Here is a 16,906-nt window from a genome sequence, read left to right as displayed (position 1 = left end):
GCCGAAACATATCTATAGAAGCTAAGAGACACACTTCAGCTTATTTCTGGAAATACGGGTACAGCATCGAACACAGTGCGAACGGGGAAAAACTAAGAATCGGTCACTCAGGTGTTCAGCCTGGTCCCAGAGGAAACTCTCTATGAACCAGATTCAAGTGGAAAAACTAAAGTTTTGACCGTTTGAACTCATTTGAATCGTTTAAACCACGTGTGAACCGTGAAGGTGGGAACGTACAGAGCTCAGTTCTCCGGCTGCTTGTTTCAAACGAGGCACATTATGTGTGTGACAGTGATTAGACTGTTTTAATTTCATCCCAGCGTCGGGTTGCTTTGTTGTCAGAGAGACGACAGTTCACAGGGGAAGAGAAGAAGAAGAAGAAGAAGAAGGTTAAAGGTTAGTTTTAGAGAGACGACAAAGAAACATGCAATCAAACATGACGGAGGAAAGTAAACGATGGAGGGAACGTGACGAGGACGATGGACGAGCGCCGACAGGTCGTTTCCTCGAACGCCTCTTGACCTAACACGCACATTTCTTCTCGTTGGGCGCTGCCTCGCTGAGCTTCGTGGCCCCGTTACCGTTGGCGGGCTCGGCGGGCGGTTTGTCGACGCACTGCTCCATCCTCTTCATGACCAGGTCCAGCAGCGTGATCACCGCCTTGTCCACCTCCGCCCCCGTGGCCGCGCTCGTCTCAAAGTACGGGATCCTGGGAGGGTCAAGAACACAAGGTATTTTATTCAAAAGGATCATAACAGTGTGCAAAACCAGGAACAAGGATTATTAACCAAAGTTCACAGGTTGAAGAGAAAGTTTAAAGTAACTTTGGAGGAACTTGCAGAATATGTATCTGGGTTTCAGAGTAAAAACTCAAGTAATAATAGTAAAAATAGTAATGATTCAATGTATTACATTGGACTTTACACAGTAAGTTCTCAACCTTTCTATGTAAAGTGCCTGGAGATACTTTTTCAAATTTTTCTCCATTTCATATTATTATAAATGGCAAAGTCTGACAATACTTAAGGTTTTGATAAATTATAAATTTAATTGAATTATTATAACTACTTGACAAACAACAAATATCATATTAAAATGAAAACTGGTGGCAAAGGCGAACAATTATTTGGTTTTCTTCTTTCAACACATTTAAAAAAATGTTTGAACTACATAGATTTATAAATGTGTAAATAAGACTAAATTTTTAAATGTATAATCTGAGGTTAATAACAGGTTAATAAGTTTCTAATGTTTATAGTGTACATACATCCCTGAACTGAGTTCTGTTGCCAGGCAACATGAGACTGAGCTCTGGAGAGGAACCAGGAAACAGTTTTACATCTAACCAGGAAGTCATTTGTTTAAAAGCTGCCAAGAGCAGCCATGCGCTGTGTCTGTAATGTTGCGTTATATCTCAGTGTACTCTATTGTGCGTTTGTGTGTCTGTATGACAACAGCTTCACAGTATATACAAATGCACGTGCAAAGTAATGTGCATGAAAAACAAACGTACCCGTATTTGTCGGCCAGCTCTTTGGCCTGTTTCTCCTGAACCTCCCGCTGGTCGGCGAGGTCGGCCTTGTTCCCCACCAGCACGATATCTGGGTTCTCACAGTAGGCGTTGGCCTGTAACTGACCTGGAAATGAATGAGATAAATAAATATAAAACTGACCTAAATGTCTGACAGGTGTGACAAGGGAACTCTTTAAAACACAAACGTACTCATCCAGTTTCGGACGTTGAGGAAACTCTGCTGGCTGGTGAGGTCGAACATCAGCAGGAACCCCATGGCGTCTCTGAAGAACGCCGTCGTCAGGCTGCGGAACCTGGAACAGGAATAAACCGGGTTCAGAACAGATAGAAAACACAAAAGCTCATCGGGCTGTGAGAGGTTAGGACAAGGTGTAGTTCCTCTAATGACCACTGGGCAGCGCTGTAGGGATGCTTTAATGTTTAGGTGATTTACATGTAAGAGGAAGACGTTGCTCTTAATGACAAACCCACAAAAATAATTATCAATCTCTACATCTCCTCTAATATCGAAGCATCTTTAAATGTTTTTCCTCCCAAAACGTTTCTGTTTTCCTCTGAGTCTCGTCTGCATCGTTTCCAGCAGCGAGATTCAAACGCAGCTCGAAGAACGTTGGACTCGCTGAAGAAATGAAATTAGAATTATTCAACTAATGCCACATCATCCTGTGGTGAGTCATCGGGCCTTTAGAAACAGATAAAGGTCGATTCCAGTTTAAGACCACACACACACACACACACACACACACTCACACTCACACTCACACTCACACAGACACACAATCGTGCTGTTCTGTTATTTCTAACTAAAACTTTCAGTCCAAGATATCATGGGTGAGATATCGATAAATTAATATAAAGACCAAGTCGTTATCTATCTGATAAGTCCCGGTCCCGCTGTGTGGAGCCGCCCACCTCTCCTGTCCCGCCGTGTCCCAGAGCTGGAGGTGAACCTTGAAGGTCTTCCCTGTGTTCGTCCCATTGGGGTTGGACGCCGTGTACACCTGAGGACACAGAAACAACAACATGATAATCTGTGATGATGACGCTTGTAAAATCTTTACACTTTGCATATAAACCTATACTTTCAGAGTTCTTTCTAGTATTTAGTTTACTCTAATAGGGAGGAAAAGATATCACAGGTATCTCAGCACGACACAACTCAATTAAATAGGCTCACGGGGAGCAACGTCCAGAATAAAGTCAAGACATTGTCCTGCTTCATTCTCACATGGACTCACTCTGACATTTTATTAGGAGGCTGCAGGAAAAGATCAAGAAAATGTCCAGAGACACTGACTCAGACATTTATGTCCTGATTTCAGTGCAGGTCTTAAAGCAGCTATGATTTATTTCTTTTCACTGCAGAGAAACAAAGGAGTACTTGTCTTTGACAACCTGTCTTGAGGGGATTTTACTCTCAGGACGGATTCTGTCACTGAAACCTGGAGGAAACACTTAAGTTTCTTGCTGGAATCTTATCGGGAAAGAATATATTCAGATCCTCCTGTGTGATATGTGTGAATCTGAGCCAGAGAGCGAGTCGGGCTTGGTTTAGTCACCTCGGTGCCGCACTGCCTTCACACATCTGAGAAAACACAGCTTTAACAGCTCTGGATGACTCATAGGATCGATCATTACACCTCACGTCCCCTTTGTGTGCGTGTTAAGGTCACAGCTGGTTTTCGAGGTATTTCATCCAGAATCAGGCAGCAGGTGAAGTGTGTCGCTGCGTCTCGGGGTCTTTAATCCAACCTGAGTCAACCGGGCTGGTTTTTCATTTCTTTAGTTTTGATGGACACTGACACCGAGTCCGAGTTCTATCTCTTTCTATCCTTTGTATTTCTTTTACCTATTTAAACTTCTAAACTATTTAATTCTACTCTTTTTAATTCTCTTTTAATTGGATTGAAATGTGTTTGAAACAGATTTTAATGGTTTTCTTTTAATTTAGTCTCTGTGTTGTTGTTTAATGTCCCTGCTCAGCACCGTGAATCTACTTCTGTGTATGAAACGTGCTTTAGAAATAAACCTGCCTCACCTTGTCTCACTGCAGCAGATCTAACCTGACTCACTGCTGGTTCTTTAAAAAAAATTAAGACCAAAAAAGGTCCTGGACCACGGTAACTGTGGCAACCAGGTGAGATGAAGCTTATATGTTTTTACACCGATGAGAACTCACCACTCTCTTTTCCCTGAAGTCGATGCCGACTGTGGTGATGAACTTGGGGTTGAACTTGTTGTCTGTGTATCGGTACAAGAAGGTGGTCTTCCCCACGCCGGAGTCCCCCAGGGCAAGGAGTTTTATCAGGTAGTCATAATCCCCATCAGTCATAGTGATGACCACGATATCAACCTGCGGGAAAACACAGAGAGATGAAGGTTAACACACAGAAAGTCACAGTGTCGGACTCCAGGAGCAACGAGTGTGATGAAGAAGAAGAAGAAGAAACTGTCTGAAGTTTAACAGGCTGATGTAGAGACACAGGGTGTGTGTGTGTGTGTGTGTGTGTGTGTGTGTGTGTGTGTGTGTGTGTGTGTGTGTGTGTGTGTGTGTGTGTGTGTGTGTGTGTGTATCCATGTGAGTTTTTACCCACTGGTGAATTAGTGAATTATTGGCTGGGGGATCACAGGGTCGTCCTGACCAGAGCATGACTGTCTGGGAAAGTAGTAACTCTGTGTGTGTGTGTGTGTGTGTGTGTGTGTGTGTGTGTGTGTGTGTGTGTGTGTGTGTGTGTGTGTGTGTGTCTGCAGTGTAGAAATACAGCTTATAAAAAATGTAGCAGCATATAAACGATTCCATTATTCACAACAGAAACCTAATTTGTCTTTGTTGTAAAAGTTAAATCACATGACAAAAATCCAGTGTTGGAAAAATACCAAAACACATTATTCTTTAAGTTCTTCGGTACAATTTACATTTAATGTTACTTTGCCTGACAACAATTTATACGTTTTTACTCCACAACTTCTACTGAAAAGTTAGAAAAGCTGTAATTTAGCAATAATTATTGAAAGAAACATGAGTTTTGAAATTGAAAACAAAGAGTCTTTGTCTCCACATGACTCTCGAGGTGATGATCACAGTTTAGTGACAGTTGCAGCTGCACTGGTGGATTTCTTGTGAACTTTCTGTGAACTCAGTTTCACACTAACACGTAGAAACACACCTCATGACGACTCGCTCGCTTGAACGACAGCTCGTCTCCTCCACATGTAAACAATGCATCTCTGTAAAATACAGAGTTTAACTGAACAGCAGCAGTTAGCAAAGACAACAGGGTCAGTAACACTCGTAACTGATTCTCCATGTCGTGTTCTTCACTGGCAGCTGAGGCTGATTGTTTTCTTCATGACGGGGGGGTCATGTGACAAGAGCCTGACGAATCAGTGAAGGCTACGTCGTGACCAATAAGAGGTTGTGTCTATGTCATAATTTTAAAAAATCTGCTCATCCAGACTAAAACGCAGCCGAAGTTTTCAAACTAAAACGAGAATGGCACATATGTCACGTTGGGAAACCCCACAGGAGGAACATGGGGGGTTTGATTCCCCCCGTTCTGCTTGTATCGACCACACAGGGTCGTACGTTCATCCGCGGCTGATCAACAGCTGCCGGCGACCAACGCACAAGAAGACGTAACAATTAAAAGGATAAAAGCTGCTTCTAAGTAAACATGGATGTCGATGACTCATAGTCTTTAGCTGTTTAGGTGAAGACCACCAGTCAGCGGCCACACCAGCGGCTCTGTGAGGCCGTCAGCCTCAAAACCAAAAGGTGTTGACGGCTTCTATAAATAAGAGGAATGTTGCTTCCATGTGAAATTCTCAAATTATCCAGTGAGATGCTGTCGTCTGTTTGCCTCATGGCTAAATGTGGTATATTTAGAGCGGCGATCATGAGACTCTAACTCACTCAGCTGAGAGGAAGCACGTAGAACACTGGGCTTTCTGGCAACGTGGACAGTGATCAAGCAGCAGCTCTGATCTCCTCACAATGACCTCAGTGTATCTGAGGCGGTACAGTGAGACCCAGAGGAACACTGACCTCTGAGCTACAGTGTGTATATATACTTATATTCAATCAGCAGCTAAAACTCAGGTTTGTATAAATACCAGCTGTTTGCAGTAATCGAGACTTGAAAGAGCAGCTGTAGACGCTCCGGCACATAAAAGTTAAATCACATTAAAGTTAATTTTTGCCGTTGTTCATAACTTTGACTTGGCTCCATCGACAGTAAAAACCATTCACTGGAATCACAGCCAGGGAATCATACTGCGGCTTTACTCTAAGGTGTCATAGGGACAATAAAAAAGATGAATATCATTATTTGGTTAAAATCACTGGTCTCATAAGTCTCATATCTCTCCTAGCGTTACATCACCAGCTTAATAGAACGAGACCAAGTGCGAGTTAAGTGGCCATAGATCTTAGATTTTAGATTTCATACCATATCATTTGCTGTATTAGATTTTTTAAATGAAATTGTCTTATTTTGGGTGTTGCCTGTTTTAGTTGTCCTCTTGGTAAAACGCTTTTTAACGTGATTATTATTATTACTCAACCGAAACAGGACAGAATGTGTAGGATTGTGATCACACAGCTACAGATTATGGAGAAAATGTTGGCGAGACAACACACGAGGACACAACTGGACATAATGAGCCCAAGTTACAATGACTTCACTCCACCGCTGCTCCGCTGGAACATTTTCACGGGGGAACTGTAGTTTTTCGTGCACGGACAAATAAACCACTGTTTGATTTTGTTAAAGTCACTAAGTCTTCAGCGTCTCACGGCGAGCGCCGCCACAGATATTCATTTATCCTGGAACATGGATTGTTGTAAAAAACCCCGGAGCACAACGAAGCGATGAAATGTTTAGTGAGAGATTACATTGATTTTCTGAGGCCTTTGGATCAAAGACAAACCCTGAGGTGATGTCAGGGCTTCACGGCCGCTTACGACTTATTTGTTAGCATTTCACACTAGCTCTAGCTCTATGCTAATTGAAATTTAATATTCCTTGATTTTCCTTTTGCACATGCTAACATACTAGATATTAAGATCCACTCGGTAGAGGCATGTTGATGATGCTGAAGCAAACCACGAGTAAACCCAGCCTGACGTCACCCATTGGTTTGTGGGTTGGCGTTCTGAAGCCACAATTTGTTCAGCGCCATCTTGGAGGCGCTGGGGGGGGAGCCTGACTGAGAGCTCGAGGACACGGCACATCCACCTACACCCATTGGACAGTACTAGCTGTCAATCACACAGTATCCACGCCCCCAGTACAGAGCATTATGGTCTAAATGGATCATAATTTACTAAATGAACATCAGCTGTATTGGAGAAGACTTGAAACTAGAGATTGAGACAAAAACTCCTTAGGAAAATGTTTACTGACGTTATAAAGTGAGAAGTAGAGTCACTTTCTTAAAGACTTCTATAGAAACTGACTTCAACAAACAAACTGAATTTAAGACGTCCTAAAAGTGGCCGAAAAGATAAACCCTTTGATTTAGGTAAAATCGTGTCGTCTCCTCTAACGCTCCCTGGAGATAAACTGCTCCGTGGTGTAGAAAGTGCAATAAAGCAGCTGAAGTCGTTTTGTCCTTTAAGCAGCGGCTGTTAAAACATTCACTTCTCCATTTTACATAAATCACAGTTTGCAAATGAAGGAGCTAATGCTGCTCCATGCTGGTGTGTGGGAAACCACCGCAATGCATCGTGGTAAACAACATGTCACAGTGTATTTATGGTTATATTCAAACTGTACGTTAAAACAAACCAGACTTTTCAGATGTATTTCATTAAATAAATACATTCTCGCTGGGAGGGATTAATAATTTAAAACCAAAAAGGAAAATGCAAATATAAAACAGCTTTAAAATGGTCTGGATCCAGAAAACTGTTCACGTAAGGTTTCGTGTATTTGTCACTTCATTGCAGGTTTCTTATTTCTCCTCCCTCTCACATTTAGCATCGAACTGTGGTGGTTTTAATGAAGCCCTGCGGGGGTGTGAGGTCGGGGGTGAGACGAGGGGGAGGACTGGAGCTTATTGATCTGTCGTCAGCAATGTCTGTAGCGTGATCAGTGTCAGTCATGATCCCCTGAGGGTGAACCGGCAGCCCGGTCAGCTGATGCAACACGACACACACTCGTCCTTACAATGAATAGAAGCATGGGACCAAACTGTCGAGGATATTACTGTTTCAAAATGTCTGCTCATATGTGAGAGGTGGTGGAGGAGAAATGGATTTATATATATATATATTAATATAGGTTCATTTATACCAATATTTAATCAACCAGTAGGTTTATAATTTGGGATTAATCTTAAAAATCAACACCATACCACATATAGAAATGTGAAAACAAAACATTACCAGGGCTAAATTGTCTTTATGGAACTTTTTGGTGATTTTCAGCTTATTTCTTTCTCTGTTCAGCCAACAACATCTTCACTAATTGATTCTAACTGCTGCTTTTATGGCTGCAGCAGATGTTTCCAGCCAGAAGACACCCTCTAGAACCCACATTGGAATAATAGGTAGATTAAAGAGTACTTTAATGCTGAAGAGGCAGATTTTACCCTAAAGACCAGAAACACAGAGCTAAAAGAGAGTGAGTATGTGACTTTCATTCATTAGGTGGCCAGATGTGCAAATGTCGCTTCATCCAAGATGGATGTGCAAGTAGGCAACTGTTTGCTAACAACTTAGCTATTGCAAATTAATAAGGTGCATTATCTAAATGTTATTCACATACTACAGCAGAATATTGACTAGAAACAAACTGTATAATGAGGTAAACCTAGCAAAATCTAATGCAGTTTAATAGCTGAAAAATAAATCCTACATTCATGAAGGTTTGGTAACTATTGTCTTAAAGGTTTTGTTCAGCTTAATAAAACAATTATATATCCACTATGATGCGTGGGTGAATTCTACTCATATTTAATCGCAGCACTGTTCAATGTCACCGAGTTTATCTCAACTATGTTCACACAGTTACTCAGCGACCGGGTGCGTTCCCGACAGAAGCGTCAGCGCCGTACAGTAAAAGAAGAGGCTTCGTCACGTACAGGTTGTGGAGGACAGGTTTCCCCTGGGGCCTGAATCTCAACACACCGAGCAAGAACAAAACCATAAAAGCACAAAGAGGCATTAAAAATGTATGAGCAATCACACACAACAGGAGAGAGAGAGAGAGGGAATAAACAGGAGGGGAGACAATCGGAGGAGTCGACAACAATCTAGTCCTTCAGCACAGAGAAGAAATGACTGGTGTGCGTGTGCATGTGTGCGTGTGTGTGTGTGTGTGTGTGTGTGCGTGTGCATGTGTGTGTGTGCGTGTGCATGTGTGCGTGTGTGTGTGTGTGTGTGTGTATCTGATCATCTCTCAGGAAGCTGCAGTGTTTCACTCTTCCTCCTCTCTTATCCTTCACATGAGAGATAACAACAGGCATCGCGACTCTCAGACTCATTCATATGTGATCCAATTATTAAATATTAATACGAATACTGCTCGTTTTAATTAATACTACAAGCTCGTACAACATGTCGCTGCTGTATAATCATCTTGAGTGAAAACATGAATATTTAAACTGGTGTAACTGCAACTTTTGAGGCGGGAGATTAATCTCTGTCACCGAGAAATGAAAACTCTGCGTTCACACCTGAAGCATCAGATATGAAACATGACATTTCTCCATATCTGCCTATTTGTGGTGTAAAAGACCAACCTCCCATCGTCAGAATGCTGACTGCAAGAAAACAAGACTTCCTGTTCTGGAATAACTGGCTCCTCGTGTTGGTTTAGCAGCCTGATAAACACAGGTCAGAAATATAAACAGTCTTCTACCGAGGGTTCAAGCAAACAAGACGAACTAGTGACACTCAGTCGGGCTCAGACCCAACATCCCCTTTAAATAACCTGCCTCAAATCCATCATCTTCATCCGGACTTAGTTCTAAAACTGTTGAAGACATATAAAGGGTCGATTCTCTACTAATCCACATGATCTCAGCTCCACATTGGTGTTGTAGTTACAGGTTTGTATCTCTGGTTGTTACCAAACAGCGGCTGGAAATCACAGACACCCCTTTAAAGAGAAAGACTCCTTAAAGAAAGTAAAGAGAAGCTGCACCAACACACACTCATAAATATCAGTCCCCTAAATTATTTTCAACAAGGTCGATTATAATTATTCCCTGGGAAATAGGTGGCAATGTTAAAAAAGCAGTTTTTGCGTAATCCTGCTGAAAAACAAACAAACCAGGTGGAGGAAACAACTTAAATGTATATTTTCTGATCTTAATATGAAATAAAACCATTTTATTTCTCTCTATCGCAGTATTTCTACATATATAAAACACATGTTGCCGATAGTACAACACATCCATCCGTGTTGTTACGTTTACAAACATCAGGTTAAATCCCAAACTGAACGACCGTATAAAGAAACTCTAAAGAATAGATTTACTCTGCCTGTGGAGAAACATAAATCCACCTGACAGACCCTGAGTGTAATTTCCACCAACACACAGATTTATCACACTCAAAAGTCTGTTTCCAGCAATCAAGTGCAACTACGATTCCATCACGAGCAGAGAATCCAAACGTTGTGACCTCGGAAACGCTGAGTTTTACACACATCGCTGTTTAGATGAAGTAAAAGACTGGACGTCCTCAAACTCAGAGACAGACTCGGGTCGTAAACAGCTCTGGAAACAAACCTTACAGCTTGGGCACCAAGGTATTTAACTTCTGAGGCGGCATTATTAAGGTCATTGGTGTGTGGTTTGTTAGCGCTTCAGGCTCCTGTAGTTGCTGGAGTCACCGGAGACCGAGAGTAAACATCTGTGTTATTGTGTGTTAGGAGGCCAAAGTGTGAATGGTTCTTGAATCTGCTGGGGAACGATGAAATTGAAACATTGGATCCCGAGGCTGCACCGTTGTCCGAAGAATGAGTAAAGACTAAAGATCTGATCGAACACTTCAGCTTCAACACTACAGAAAGTAGTAGAAAGGTTGGATTAATGACAAGTTGTGTGTGTTGAGATACATCCCCACAAACTGGTGCTCAAAAACGTCTGTTTCACAAATGTCTATTAAAGGTCAGCAGACCTTTGTCGCTGACCTTTGTGTTTGACTGTTGTGGCCTCGTGCAGCGTTTTAACCAAATCAGACAACTAAGTAATTTGTTTTGCAGCTGATCTGTGGACGCTGCTGACGGCCTTTGTTGTCGTGACCAATCTATCGTCCAGAGTCAACGATCAATAACCGCTGGGACGGAGACTGGAACCTTGAAGATCTAATTTGTCCAGACGTCCTCAAAGGTTTAACTCTCAGACTGTCCGGGACCTTTCGCCATCTCAGACCCACTTGGCACATTTGAGACGACAGGGACACTTGGCACCAGCTTGGTGAACTGGTGGAAAACTAAACTGTGGCTGCTACTTTTATTTTAACATAGTTGGACAAGTGTGTAGAGGTTTCTTGAGAGTAAATATCTTCTTACCAGGATTAATATTGTGACCACAGAGTCTCACTGAGTGCGCTGACTTCTGGAGTCTGATCAGATAGAACATGAAACACTCAGCAGGAGGCGGGCTAACATCTGTACAGACAGCTGGATCTGAAAGGTCAGCGTGGAAATAAAATAATAACACAGAGAGGTGGAAGAGCAGGGACGGGGAAGTCAAAGGTGCTGCAGGTTTATAGCAAAGTGCACTGGCAGGGTTGGGGGTTCAAATCTGGAGATCACAGGGATAATATGAAAAGTCTGTTTGTTATTACAGATCTTTGACAAGGAGGGATCATCATTTATTAACGCACAGAACAATCAGCCGTCAAGTCAGAAGGTAGAAGCTTCTGATGATTGGTCTTTTTAACAATTAAGCGTTTGATTCCAACAGAAAGTCGGGTCAGATTTGCTAATTAGGGATAACTGGGGCTGATGGGAATATCATTAGTTTTAAGGCCAATTAAAGAAATGGAGAAATTCAACCAAACACACAGCAAAACAAACGCCAAACAGAAAAAGGAAAACGAACGCCACCTTCAGGAACTCAAGCTACACAATAAAAGTTGTCCCGACAGGCGTAAACAAACCTTTTCAAGTGGAAGCCCCCGAATCCTATTACGCTCTCAGCCACATGAAACTGGATCAAATACAAATCAGAAGGAAACACCGTGGAATTCAAACTAACGTGGAGACACACAACTGTACATTGTGCCGCAACCTGCCGGTCGCATGACTCCGACGGGACCGTTAACCGGGTTACAGTGAACACACTCGTGCGCAGTAAACTGCTGGGGTCGTTGGGAGGAATGTGGGTTTCAGCACAGCACCCCCACAAACTGCTGTAACCGTTCACACCGTGTTCATTAAGCAAACACGAGAGAGTGAGAGAAGGAGGTAAAACCATGGACTGAAAATACAGACGGACGTTGCACCTTCACTTCCGTCCACTGTACAAAAATGAAGCCAAAGTATCTCGGACACGAGCGCTGCCATCTTGAAATGGTGACGTAATCTGGAGCCAGATTCTGTAAAGTAGTCGTCTTGTAGTGGAGCCTCGGTATTAATGTCCTACACGTGTTTGACCAATCACAGAGCTTTTAAAGTCGAGGTATTTTGCCAAATTGGAACCGGATGCAAAAGGGAAGGGTAATAATAATAATTATCATAATAAAAATAATGGCTCCTCTTCGGTTTAGCTGTTAATATCATAATAATGAGCCAATATTTACAAATCCAGGAGCCTGGATACTGTTACAGCTAAATAGACTCAGTCATTATTAACACTATTAGTGAAGGATTAGTTCAAATGTCTTTGTTTGTTGAACACGACTCATCTGTTCCTGCTCTGATCTCCTCTCTGTTCAGCTCATATCTATCGTTTCTTTTCTCATAGTTCAGTCGCCTCCTCATCTCCTCCTCATCACACTTGGCCTCGTCGAGTCGGAGGTCATGTGACCAGTCAGCTGACTTCATTTGTGGTCCTGATGTTCGCCCTCAGGACACGAGAGAAACACACAACATCATTATCAGCAGGAGCCGAGCCCGCCCTACTCCCTGGCGTCTGCTGGGTCCTAAAGCAGAAACGAATCCTCTGGAAGAGAATCCACGGCTCACATCGGTTTGTCCTTCTCTACTTTTTACATTTTATGGAGAAGCAGAGGAAAAGTGATTTTTATGGCATAAACAAAGTCTTTATACCAGATTTAACCTTCAGAGATGTGTAGAAAATCTAATTATCACAACAATTTAACTCTAATTTATCTCCATCTGGTTTTCTGCCTCTTAATCCAACGAAGGGGTTTCCCTCTCTGATCCTATTTGAGGTCCAGAAGTCCAGTGATGTCAACTCTGAGTTATATTTTGTTGTATTTTCAGAAGCATGTGGAACTTCACTGAGGGTTATTATAGAGAAATTGTCTTCAATCAGCAGCTCTGCATGTACAGCATCACTTGTATGGGTCAGGAAAGCCTGGAGACGGAATCTGAGACAGGACAACGTGGCTGGAAAGCAACAGTCCGCCCAGTGGAGGTCGGCTGCAGGAGCTTTACATCCAGCATCAGGTTGCCCAGAGATCTAGGAATCCATGGACAAGCACCGGACCATAAAAGAAACATGAGGGACAACAGAACGCTGCAGCTACTGGCTCTGGATCAGGAAGTAAGACCCCAACTGGGCCCCACGATCATCGGGACACACCCAGGTCTGATCAGCCTGCGGGGGGGGACAGCGGGTGTCTTGTGATTAAAAGGCTGAAACACCAGTTGATGCTAAGGTACAAAACTGATGATATGTCCCTAACATCAGCTGGTGGTTGGCAACTTATCATCAAACTAGTGCAGAAGACTTTCAAACAATCAAGAGACAATCACCAACTTGTACTACAAATGAAAACAGAGAGACTGGTCTTGGTGGAGGTTTGTGATCTACTTCCCATTATTCAAGGTGTGAAAACAACAGATCACGTCCTTTTCTGCAAATACATGATCTCAATCCTAGCATTTATTTGGAATTTGGAAGATAAAACAAAGAACAAATGGGTTTTTTTATCCAAACACAAACCCAGACATTTTTAAAACCAAAGAAAAATCGTTCCAAAGATGTTACACTCCACTTTTTATCCTGCTGCTTTATTACGAATGTGTTGATTAAATGAGTAGAGATTCCAGCACAGTCCCACGTGGACTCCGAGCCTCAGGCAGAGGAACTGATCCAATTTCACCGCATTAGAAATTCAGCTTCACTGCAGCAAAGGGTTTCAATTTAAAATCCCAAAAGCCTTAAAAATAGCAATTCTACTCAATATTATGCTTCTGTCCCGATGAAATGGTTTTTTAAACACGTTTAGAAAAATAGCTAAATGTGAAAAAATTCAGAATCTGCTAAATCCAAAGCATCTTTTGGCTTCACAGTTTGTTCACATGTTCATATTCTGGCTTTATTTCTGGATAGTGAGAAGATGTTATAGATGTTATACAGTTTATGGTAGAAATCCATTAACATTTGCAATCAATCAAATTAGACACACAATCTGCAGCTAACTTAGTATTTAGTCACGATGACGTAGCTAAATTCTTAAAACTGTTATTCCTTGAAAAAAGTTTGTTCCAACTGCAAAATCTAAAAACACCTCAGTTCATGTTTGACATTTCCCTTTAGTGCCGAGAGCAAGACGCCACGTTGTCATTCCCACAGGGAGATTTAAACCACACACACACACACACACGATTTTTATTTTCAAAATGGTGCCTGTGTTTTTAACCATTATTATAATAACATGCTCAAACTCAAATATTTACCAATGACTCAGTTGTGTTATAAAATCATGGAAGAGGAAACAGCTCTGATCCGTGAGCAGCAGGGCGAGATATTTATGAATTTAACATCAGCACTTTCTGTCTCATCCAGTGACTCTGCAGTTAATTTCCGTTTCCTGATATCACACAAGCTTTAAATGATGTTTAAATGACACACCCCCCCCCCCCCCTCCTCCTCCCACCAGCACCTCTGCAGTCAAACTAGTTTCAGGATAATGTTGTTCAAACAAAGCTCGTGGGTTTTCGGCTGAGTTCAAGAAGTTCCTCTCACGAAGTGTCAGACGATACAGTTCAGTTCACTAGTCAAACAAAACAAGAGTGAGCTGAGAACAAGATGAATTCCACTGTAAATCGTCAGTGTGTTAGTTTCATAGATAAACTACAGCGAGTTGACGTCTCTGCACTTTGAAGGTTTGACAATAAATTAACTTATGTCTTATTAGATCTCGTCTTTGACAGAAAAAATAAGAAAAAACACAAGTTGTTAACCTGATCAAACAATGGGGATCAGTGATTGGTCGCCGTTCACTACAGGGCCGTCACCAGGAGGGGGCTTTGGGGTTCAGTGCCCCCTCCATTATGCACTGTTCCACCTCCCAAAGTAAAATCATTTTCACTAAGACAAATGGAACAGAAATGAACCACATAGATAAACAAGCGTGTCCACTGTGATGTGTTAACTCCACTGGGAGTAAAGCGGAAAATCTTTTGCAAACAGCTTTTTTGGCCTTTTTACCGTCTTTAAATCTGTTTTTAAAGAAAACACACAAGTTTCAACACATTTGCCGTCAGAGCAGGAAGTTTGCATCATCCCCCCTCAACATCTCAGAGGAGACATCGGTGCACATTAACCGCCTGCTCGTCTCAGAGGGAGTAGAAAGTGTTTTTACTTGATATCTTTCACTGATCATTTTGTCTGAGCTGTTTCAAAAAGTGATGCACTTTAAAATAAACACTATATATTTGAGGTGTCGTCATTTTCACTCCCCAAGGATAAAGCCACATTTATCATTTCAGAAAATGAATCTATGTATTCAACTTGTTTTTCCATTTAATGCAGAAATGCAGAATTAAATCATCTAAATAATGCGAGTCTGACTCCTTCAGGAACTTTGGCAAAGCCGCTCCTTGTTTCAGATGACGCTCAATAAAGTTTTAAAAACCCGATGCCATGTTTTCTAATCAGCTCTTCATGAAACACAAAGCAGCCTGGGACTCTCCCTCAGATCATCACCACCGTCATGAGACTGAGCATCAGAGACAATTCATGAGCTCAGACGAGTCTCCTGGAGGAAGCTGCTCACAGCGGCGGTTATCAACTGCAGCGATACCCGACTATAAACTCCTGTCGTCTGCAGAACCCCCGTCTCTCTGTCTCTGCAGCCTGCAACTGGACAAAAGGGACCAAACCAACATCCTGCTGATCCTCCGAGCTGCTTACCTCTTCAGTGGCTCCGCTGTTGAATCAACAGTGTGAGATCCTGAGGGAGAACGACAGCTGACCGGCAGCCCTGCATCCACACCCAGCCAGCGTCTGAATGAGTGACGGACTGAGGCTGGGTCACTGGATGAGTGGATGACTAGTTCAGCTGGAGGCAGCGCAGCGCAGAGGAAGTCACTCCCCCCACCGACCAGCTGACTGGCTGCAGGGACCGATGACTCTGACTTCATGTTTGTTGTCTTGGTGATTAACTTGTTAACCTCCCTGCAGTCTGAATGAGCAACTGACAAACAAGGATATTACTGAATAAACCTGCCTCGCTAACTTACTCAAACAATAACTAACTAGATATCTAACTAACTAACTAACCACCAGCTAAAACAACTGAACAACTGACTGAACTTATTGAAGAACTGACTGGTTAACTAACCAACCAACTGACTGACTGACTGACTACCAACATTCACATCTGAATTCCTGACTAAATTATTAACTCACTAACTACCAAACCAACTGATTAACTGGCTTTATAACCGACCAACCAACTAGAGGATTGTCTAACCAACCAACTCACTGACAACCACAATTAATTCCACAATGAATGAATAAACAAACTAAATGGTTGAATGACAAACTTCTGCAAATGACAGACAAACTGACGGCCTGGTTTTAAGGTTTAGCAGCGAGTTGTGTTTTTACCAGGGTGACGAAGCTGACTGGTTACCAGGATCACCGGTTAGTTACCTCCTGACGTTCACATGCAGCTGTGTCCTCTTCTGTTACTCTCTGCTTTAGTGTGTAATGAGAGGGTGGAGTCAGACTACTGTAAACCAACTCAGGACACACACACACACACACACACACACACACACACACACACACACCAGTTAATAAGTACAGAGCAGATCAGCCTCTGGTCATGATGGTGCAGGAAACTGTTTGCGTATGTGTGTGTGTGTGTGTGTGTGTGTGTAGCTGGCAGCAGTCAAACAGGAGGTAAAAATTAAACAGCCCAACTGTGGGTAGACACTTGTTCTTAAATGTTGGACCTTTGAATAACATTGCAATCGTTTTTTGAAAATTCTC

General features: G+C 42.4%; 1 protein-coding gene across 3 annotated transcripts in view; it reads right to left on the bottom strand.

The window, feature by feature from the left end:
* The window catches only part of rab27b (RAB27B, member RAS oncogene family), a 31,773-nt gene continuing 14,867 nt past the window's right edge, over nt 1-16,906 (bottom strand). For 2 of the 3 annotated variants that reach the window (XM_034601659.1, XM_034601663.1), the window contains exons 2-6: nt 3,714-3,887; nt 2,447-2,535; nt 1,724-1,827; nt 1,514-1,637; nt 1-709 (exon numbers count right to left, since the gene is read on the bottom strand). In XM_034601659.1, coding sequence (XP_034457550.1) covers nt 523-709; nt 1,514-1,637; nt 1,724-1,827; nt 2,447-2,535; nt 3,714-3,866 — 657 coding nt within the window. In that variant the 5' untranslated portion in view covers nt 3,867-3,887 and the 3' untranslated portion in view covers nt 1-522. Of the gene's footprint in view, nt 710-1,513; nt 1,638-1,723; nt 1,828-2,446; nt 2,536-3,713; nt 3,888-15,820; nt 15,937-16,906 lie in introns of those variants that run through there. The other variant, XM_034601662.1, reaches the window with a different exon arrangement.

This window comes from Hippoglossus hippoglossus, chromosome 12, assembly GCF_009819705.1.
Source record: "Hippoglossus hippoglossus isolate fHipHip1 chromosome 12, fHipHip1.pri, whole genome shotgun sequence".
Classification (NCBI taxonomy): Eukaryota; Metazoa; Chordata; class Actinopteri; order Pleuronectiformes; family Pleuronectidae; genus Hippoglossus; species Hippoglossus hippoglossus.
This window is presented reverse-complemented; position numbering and strand designations above follow the sequence as displayed.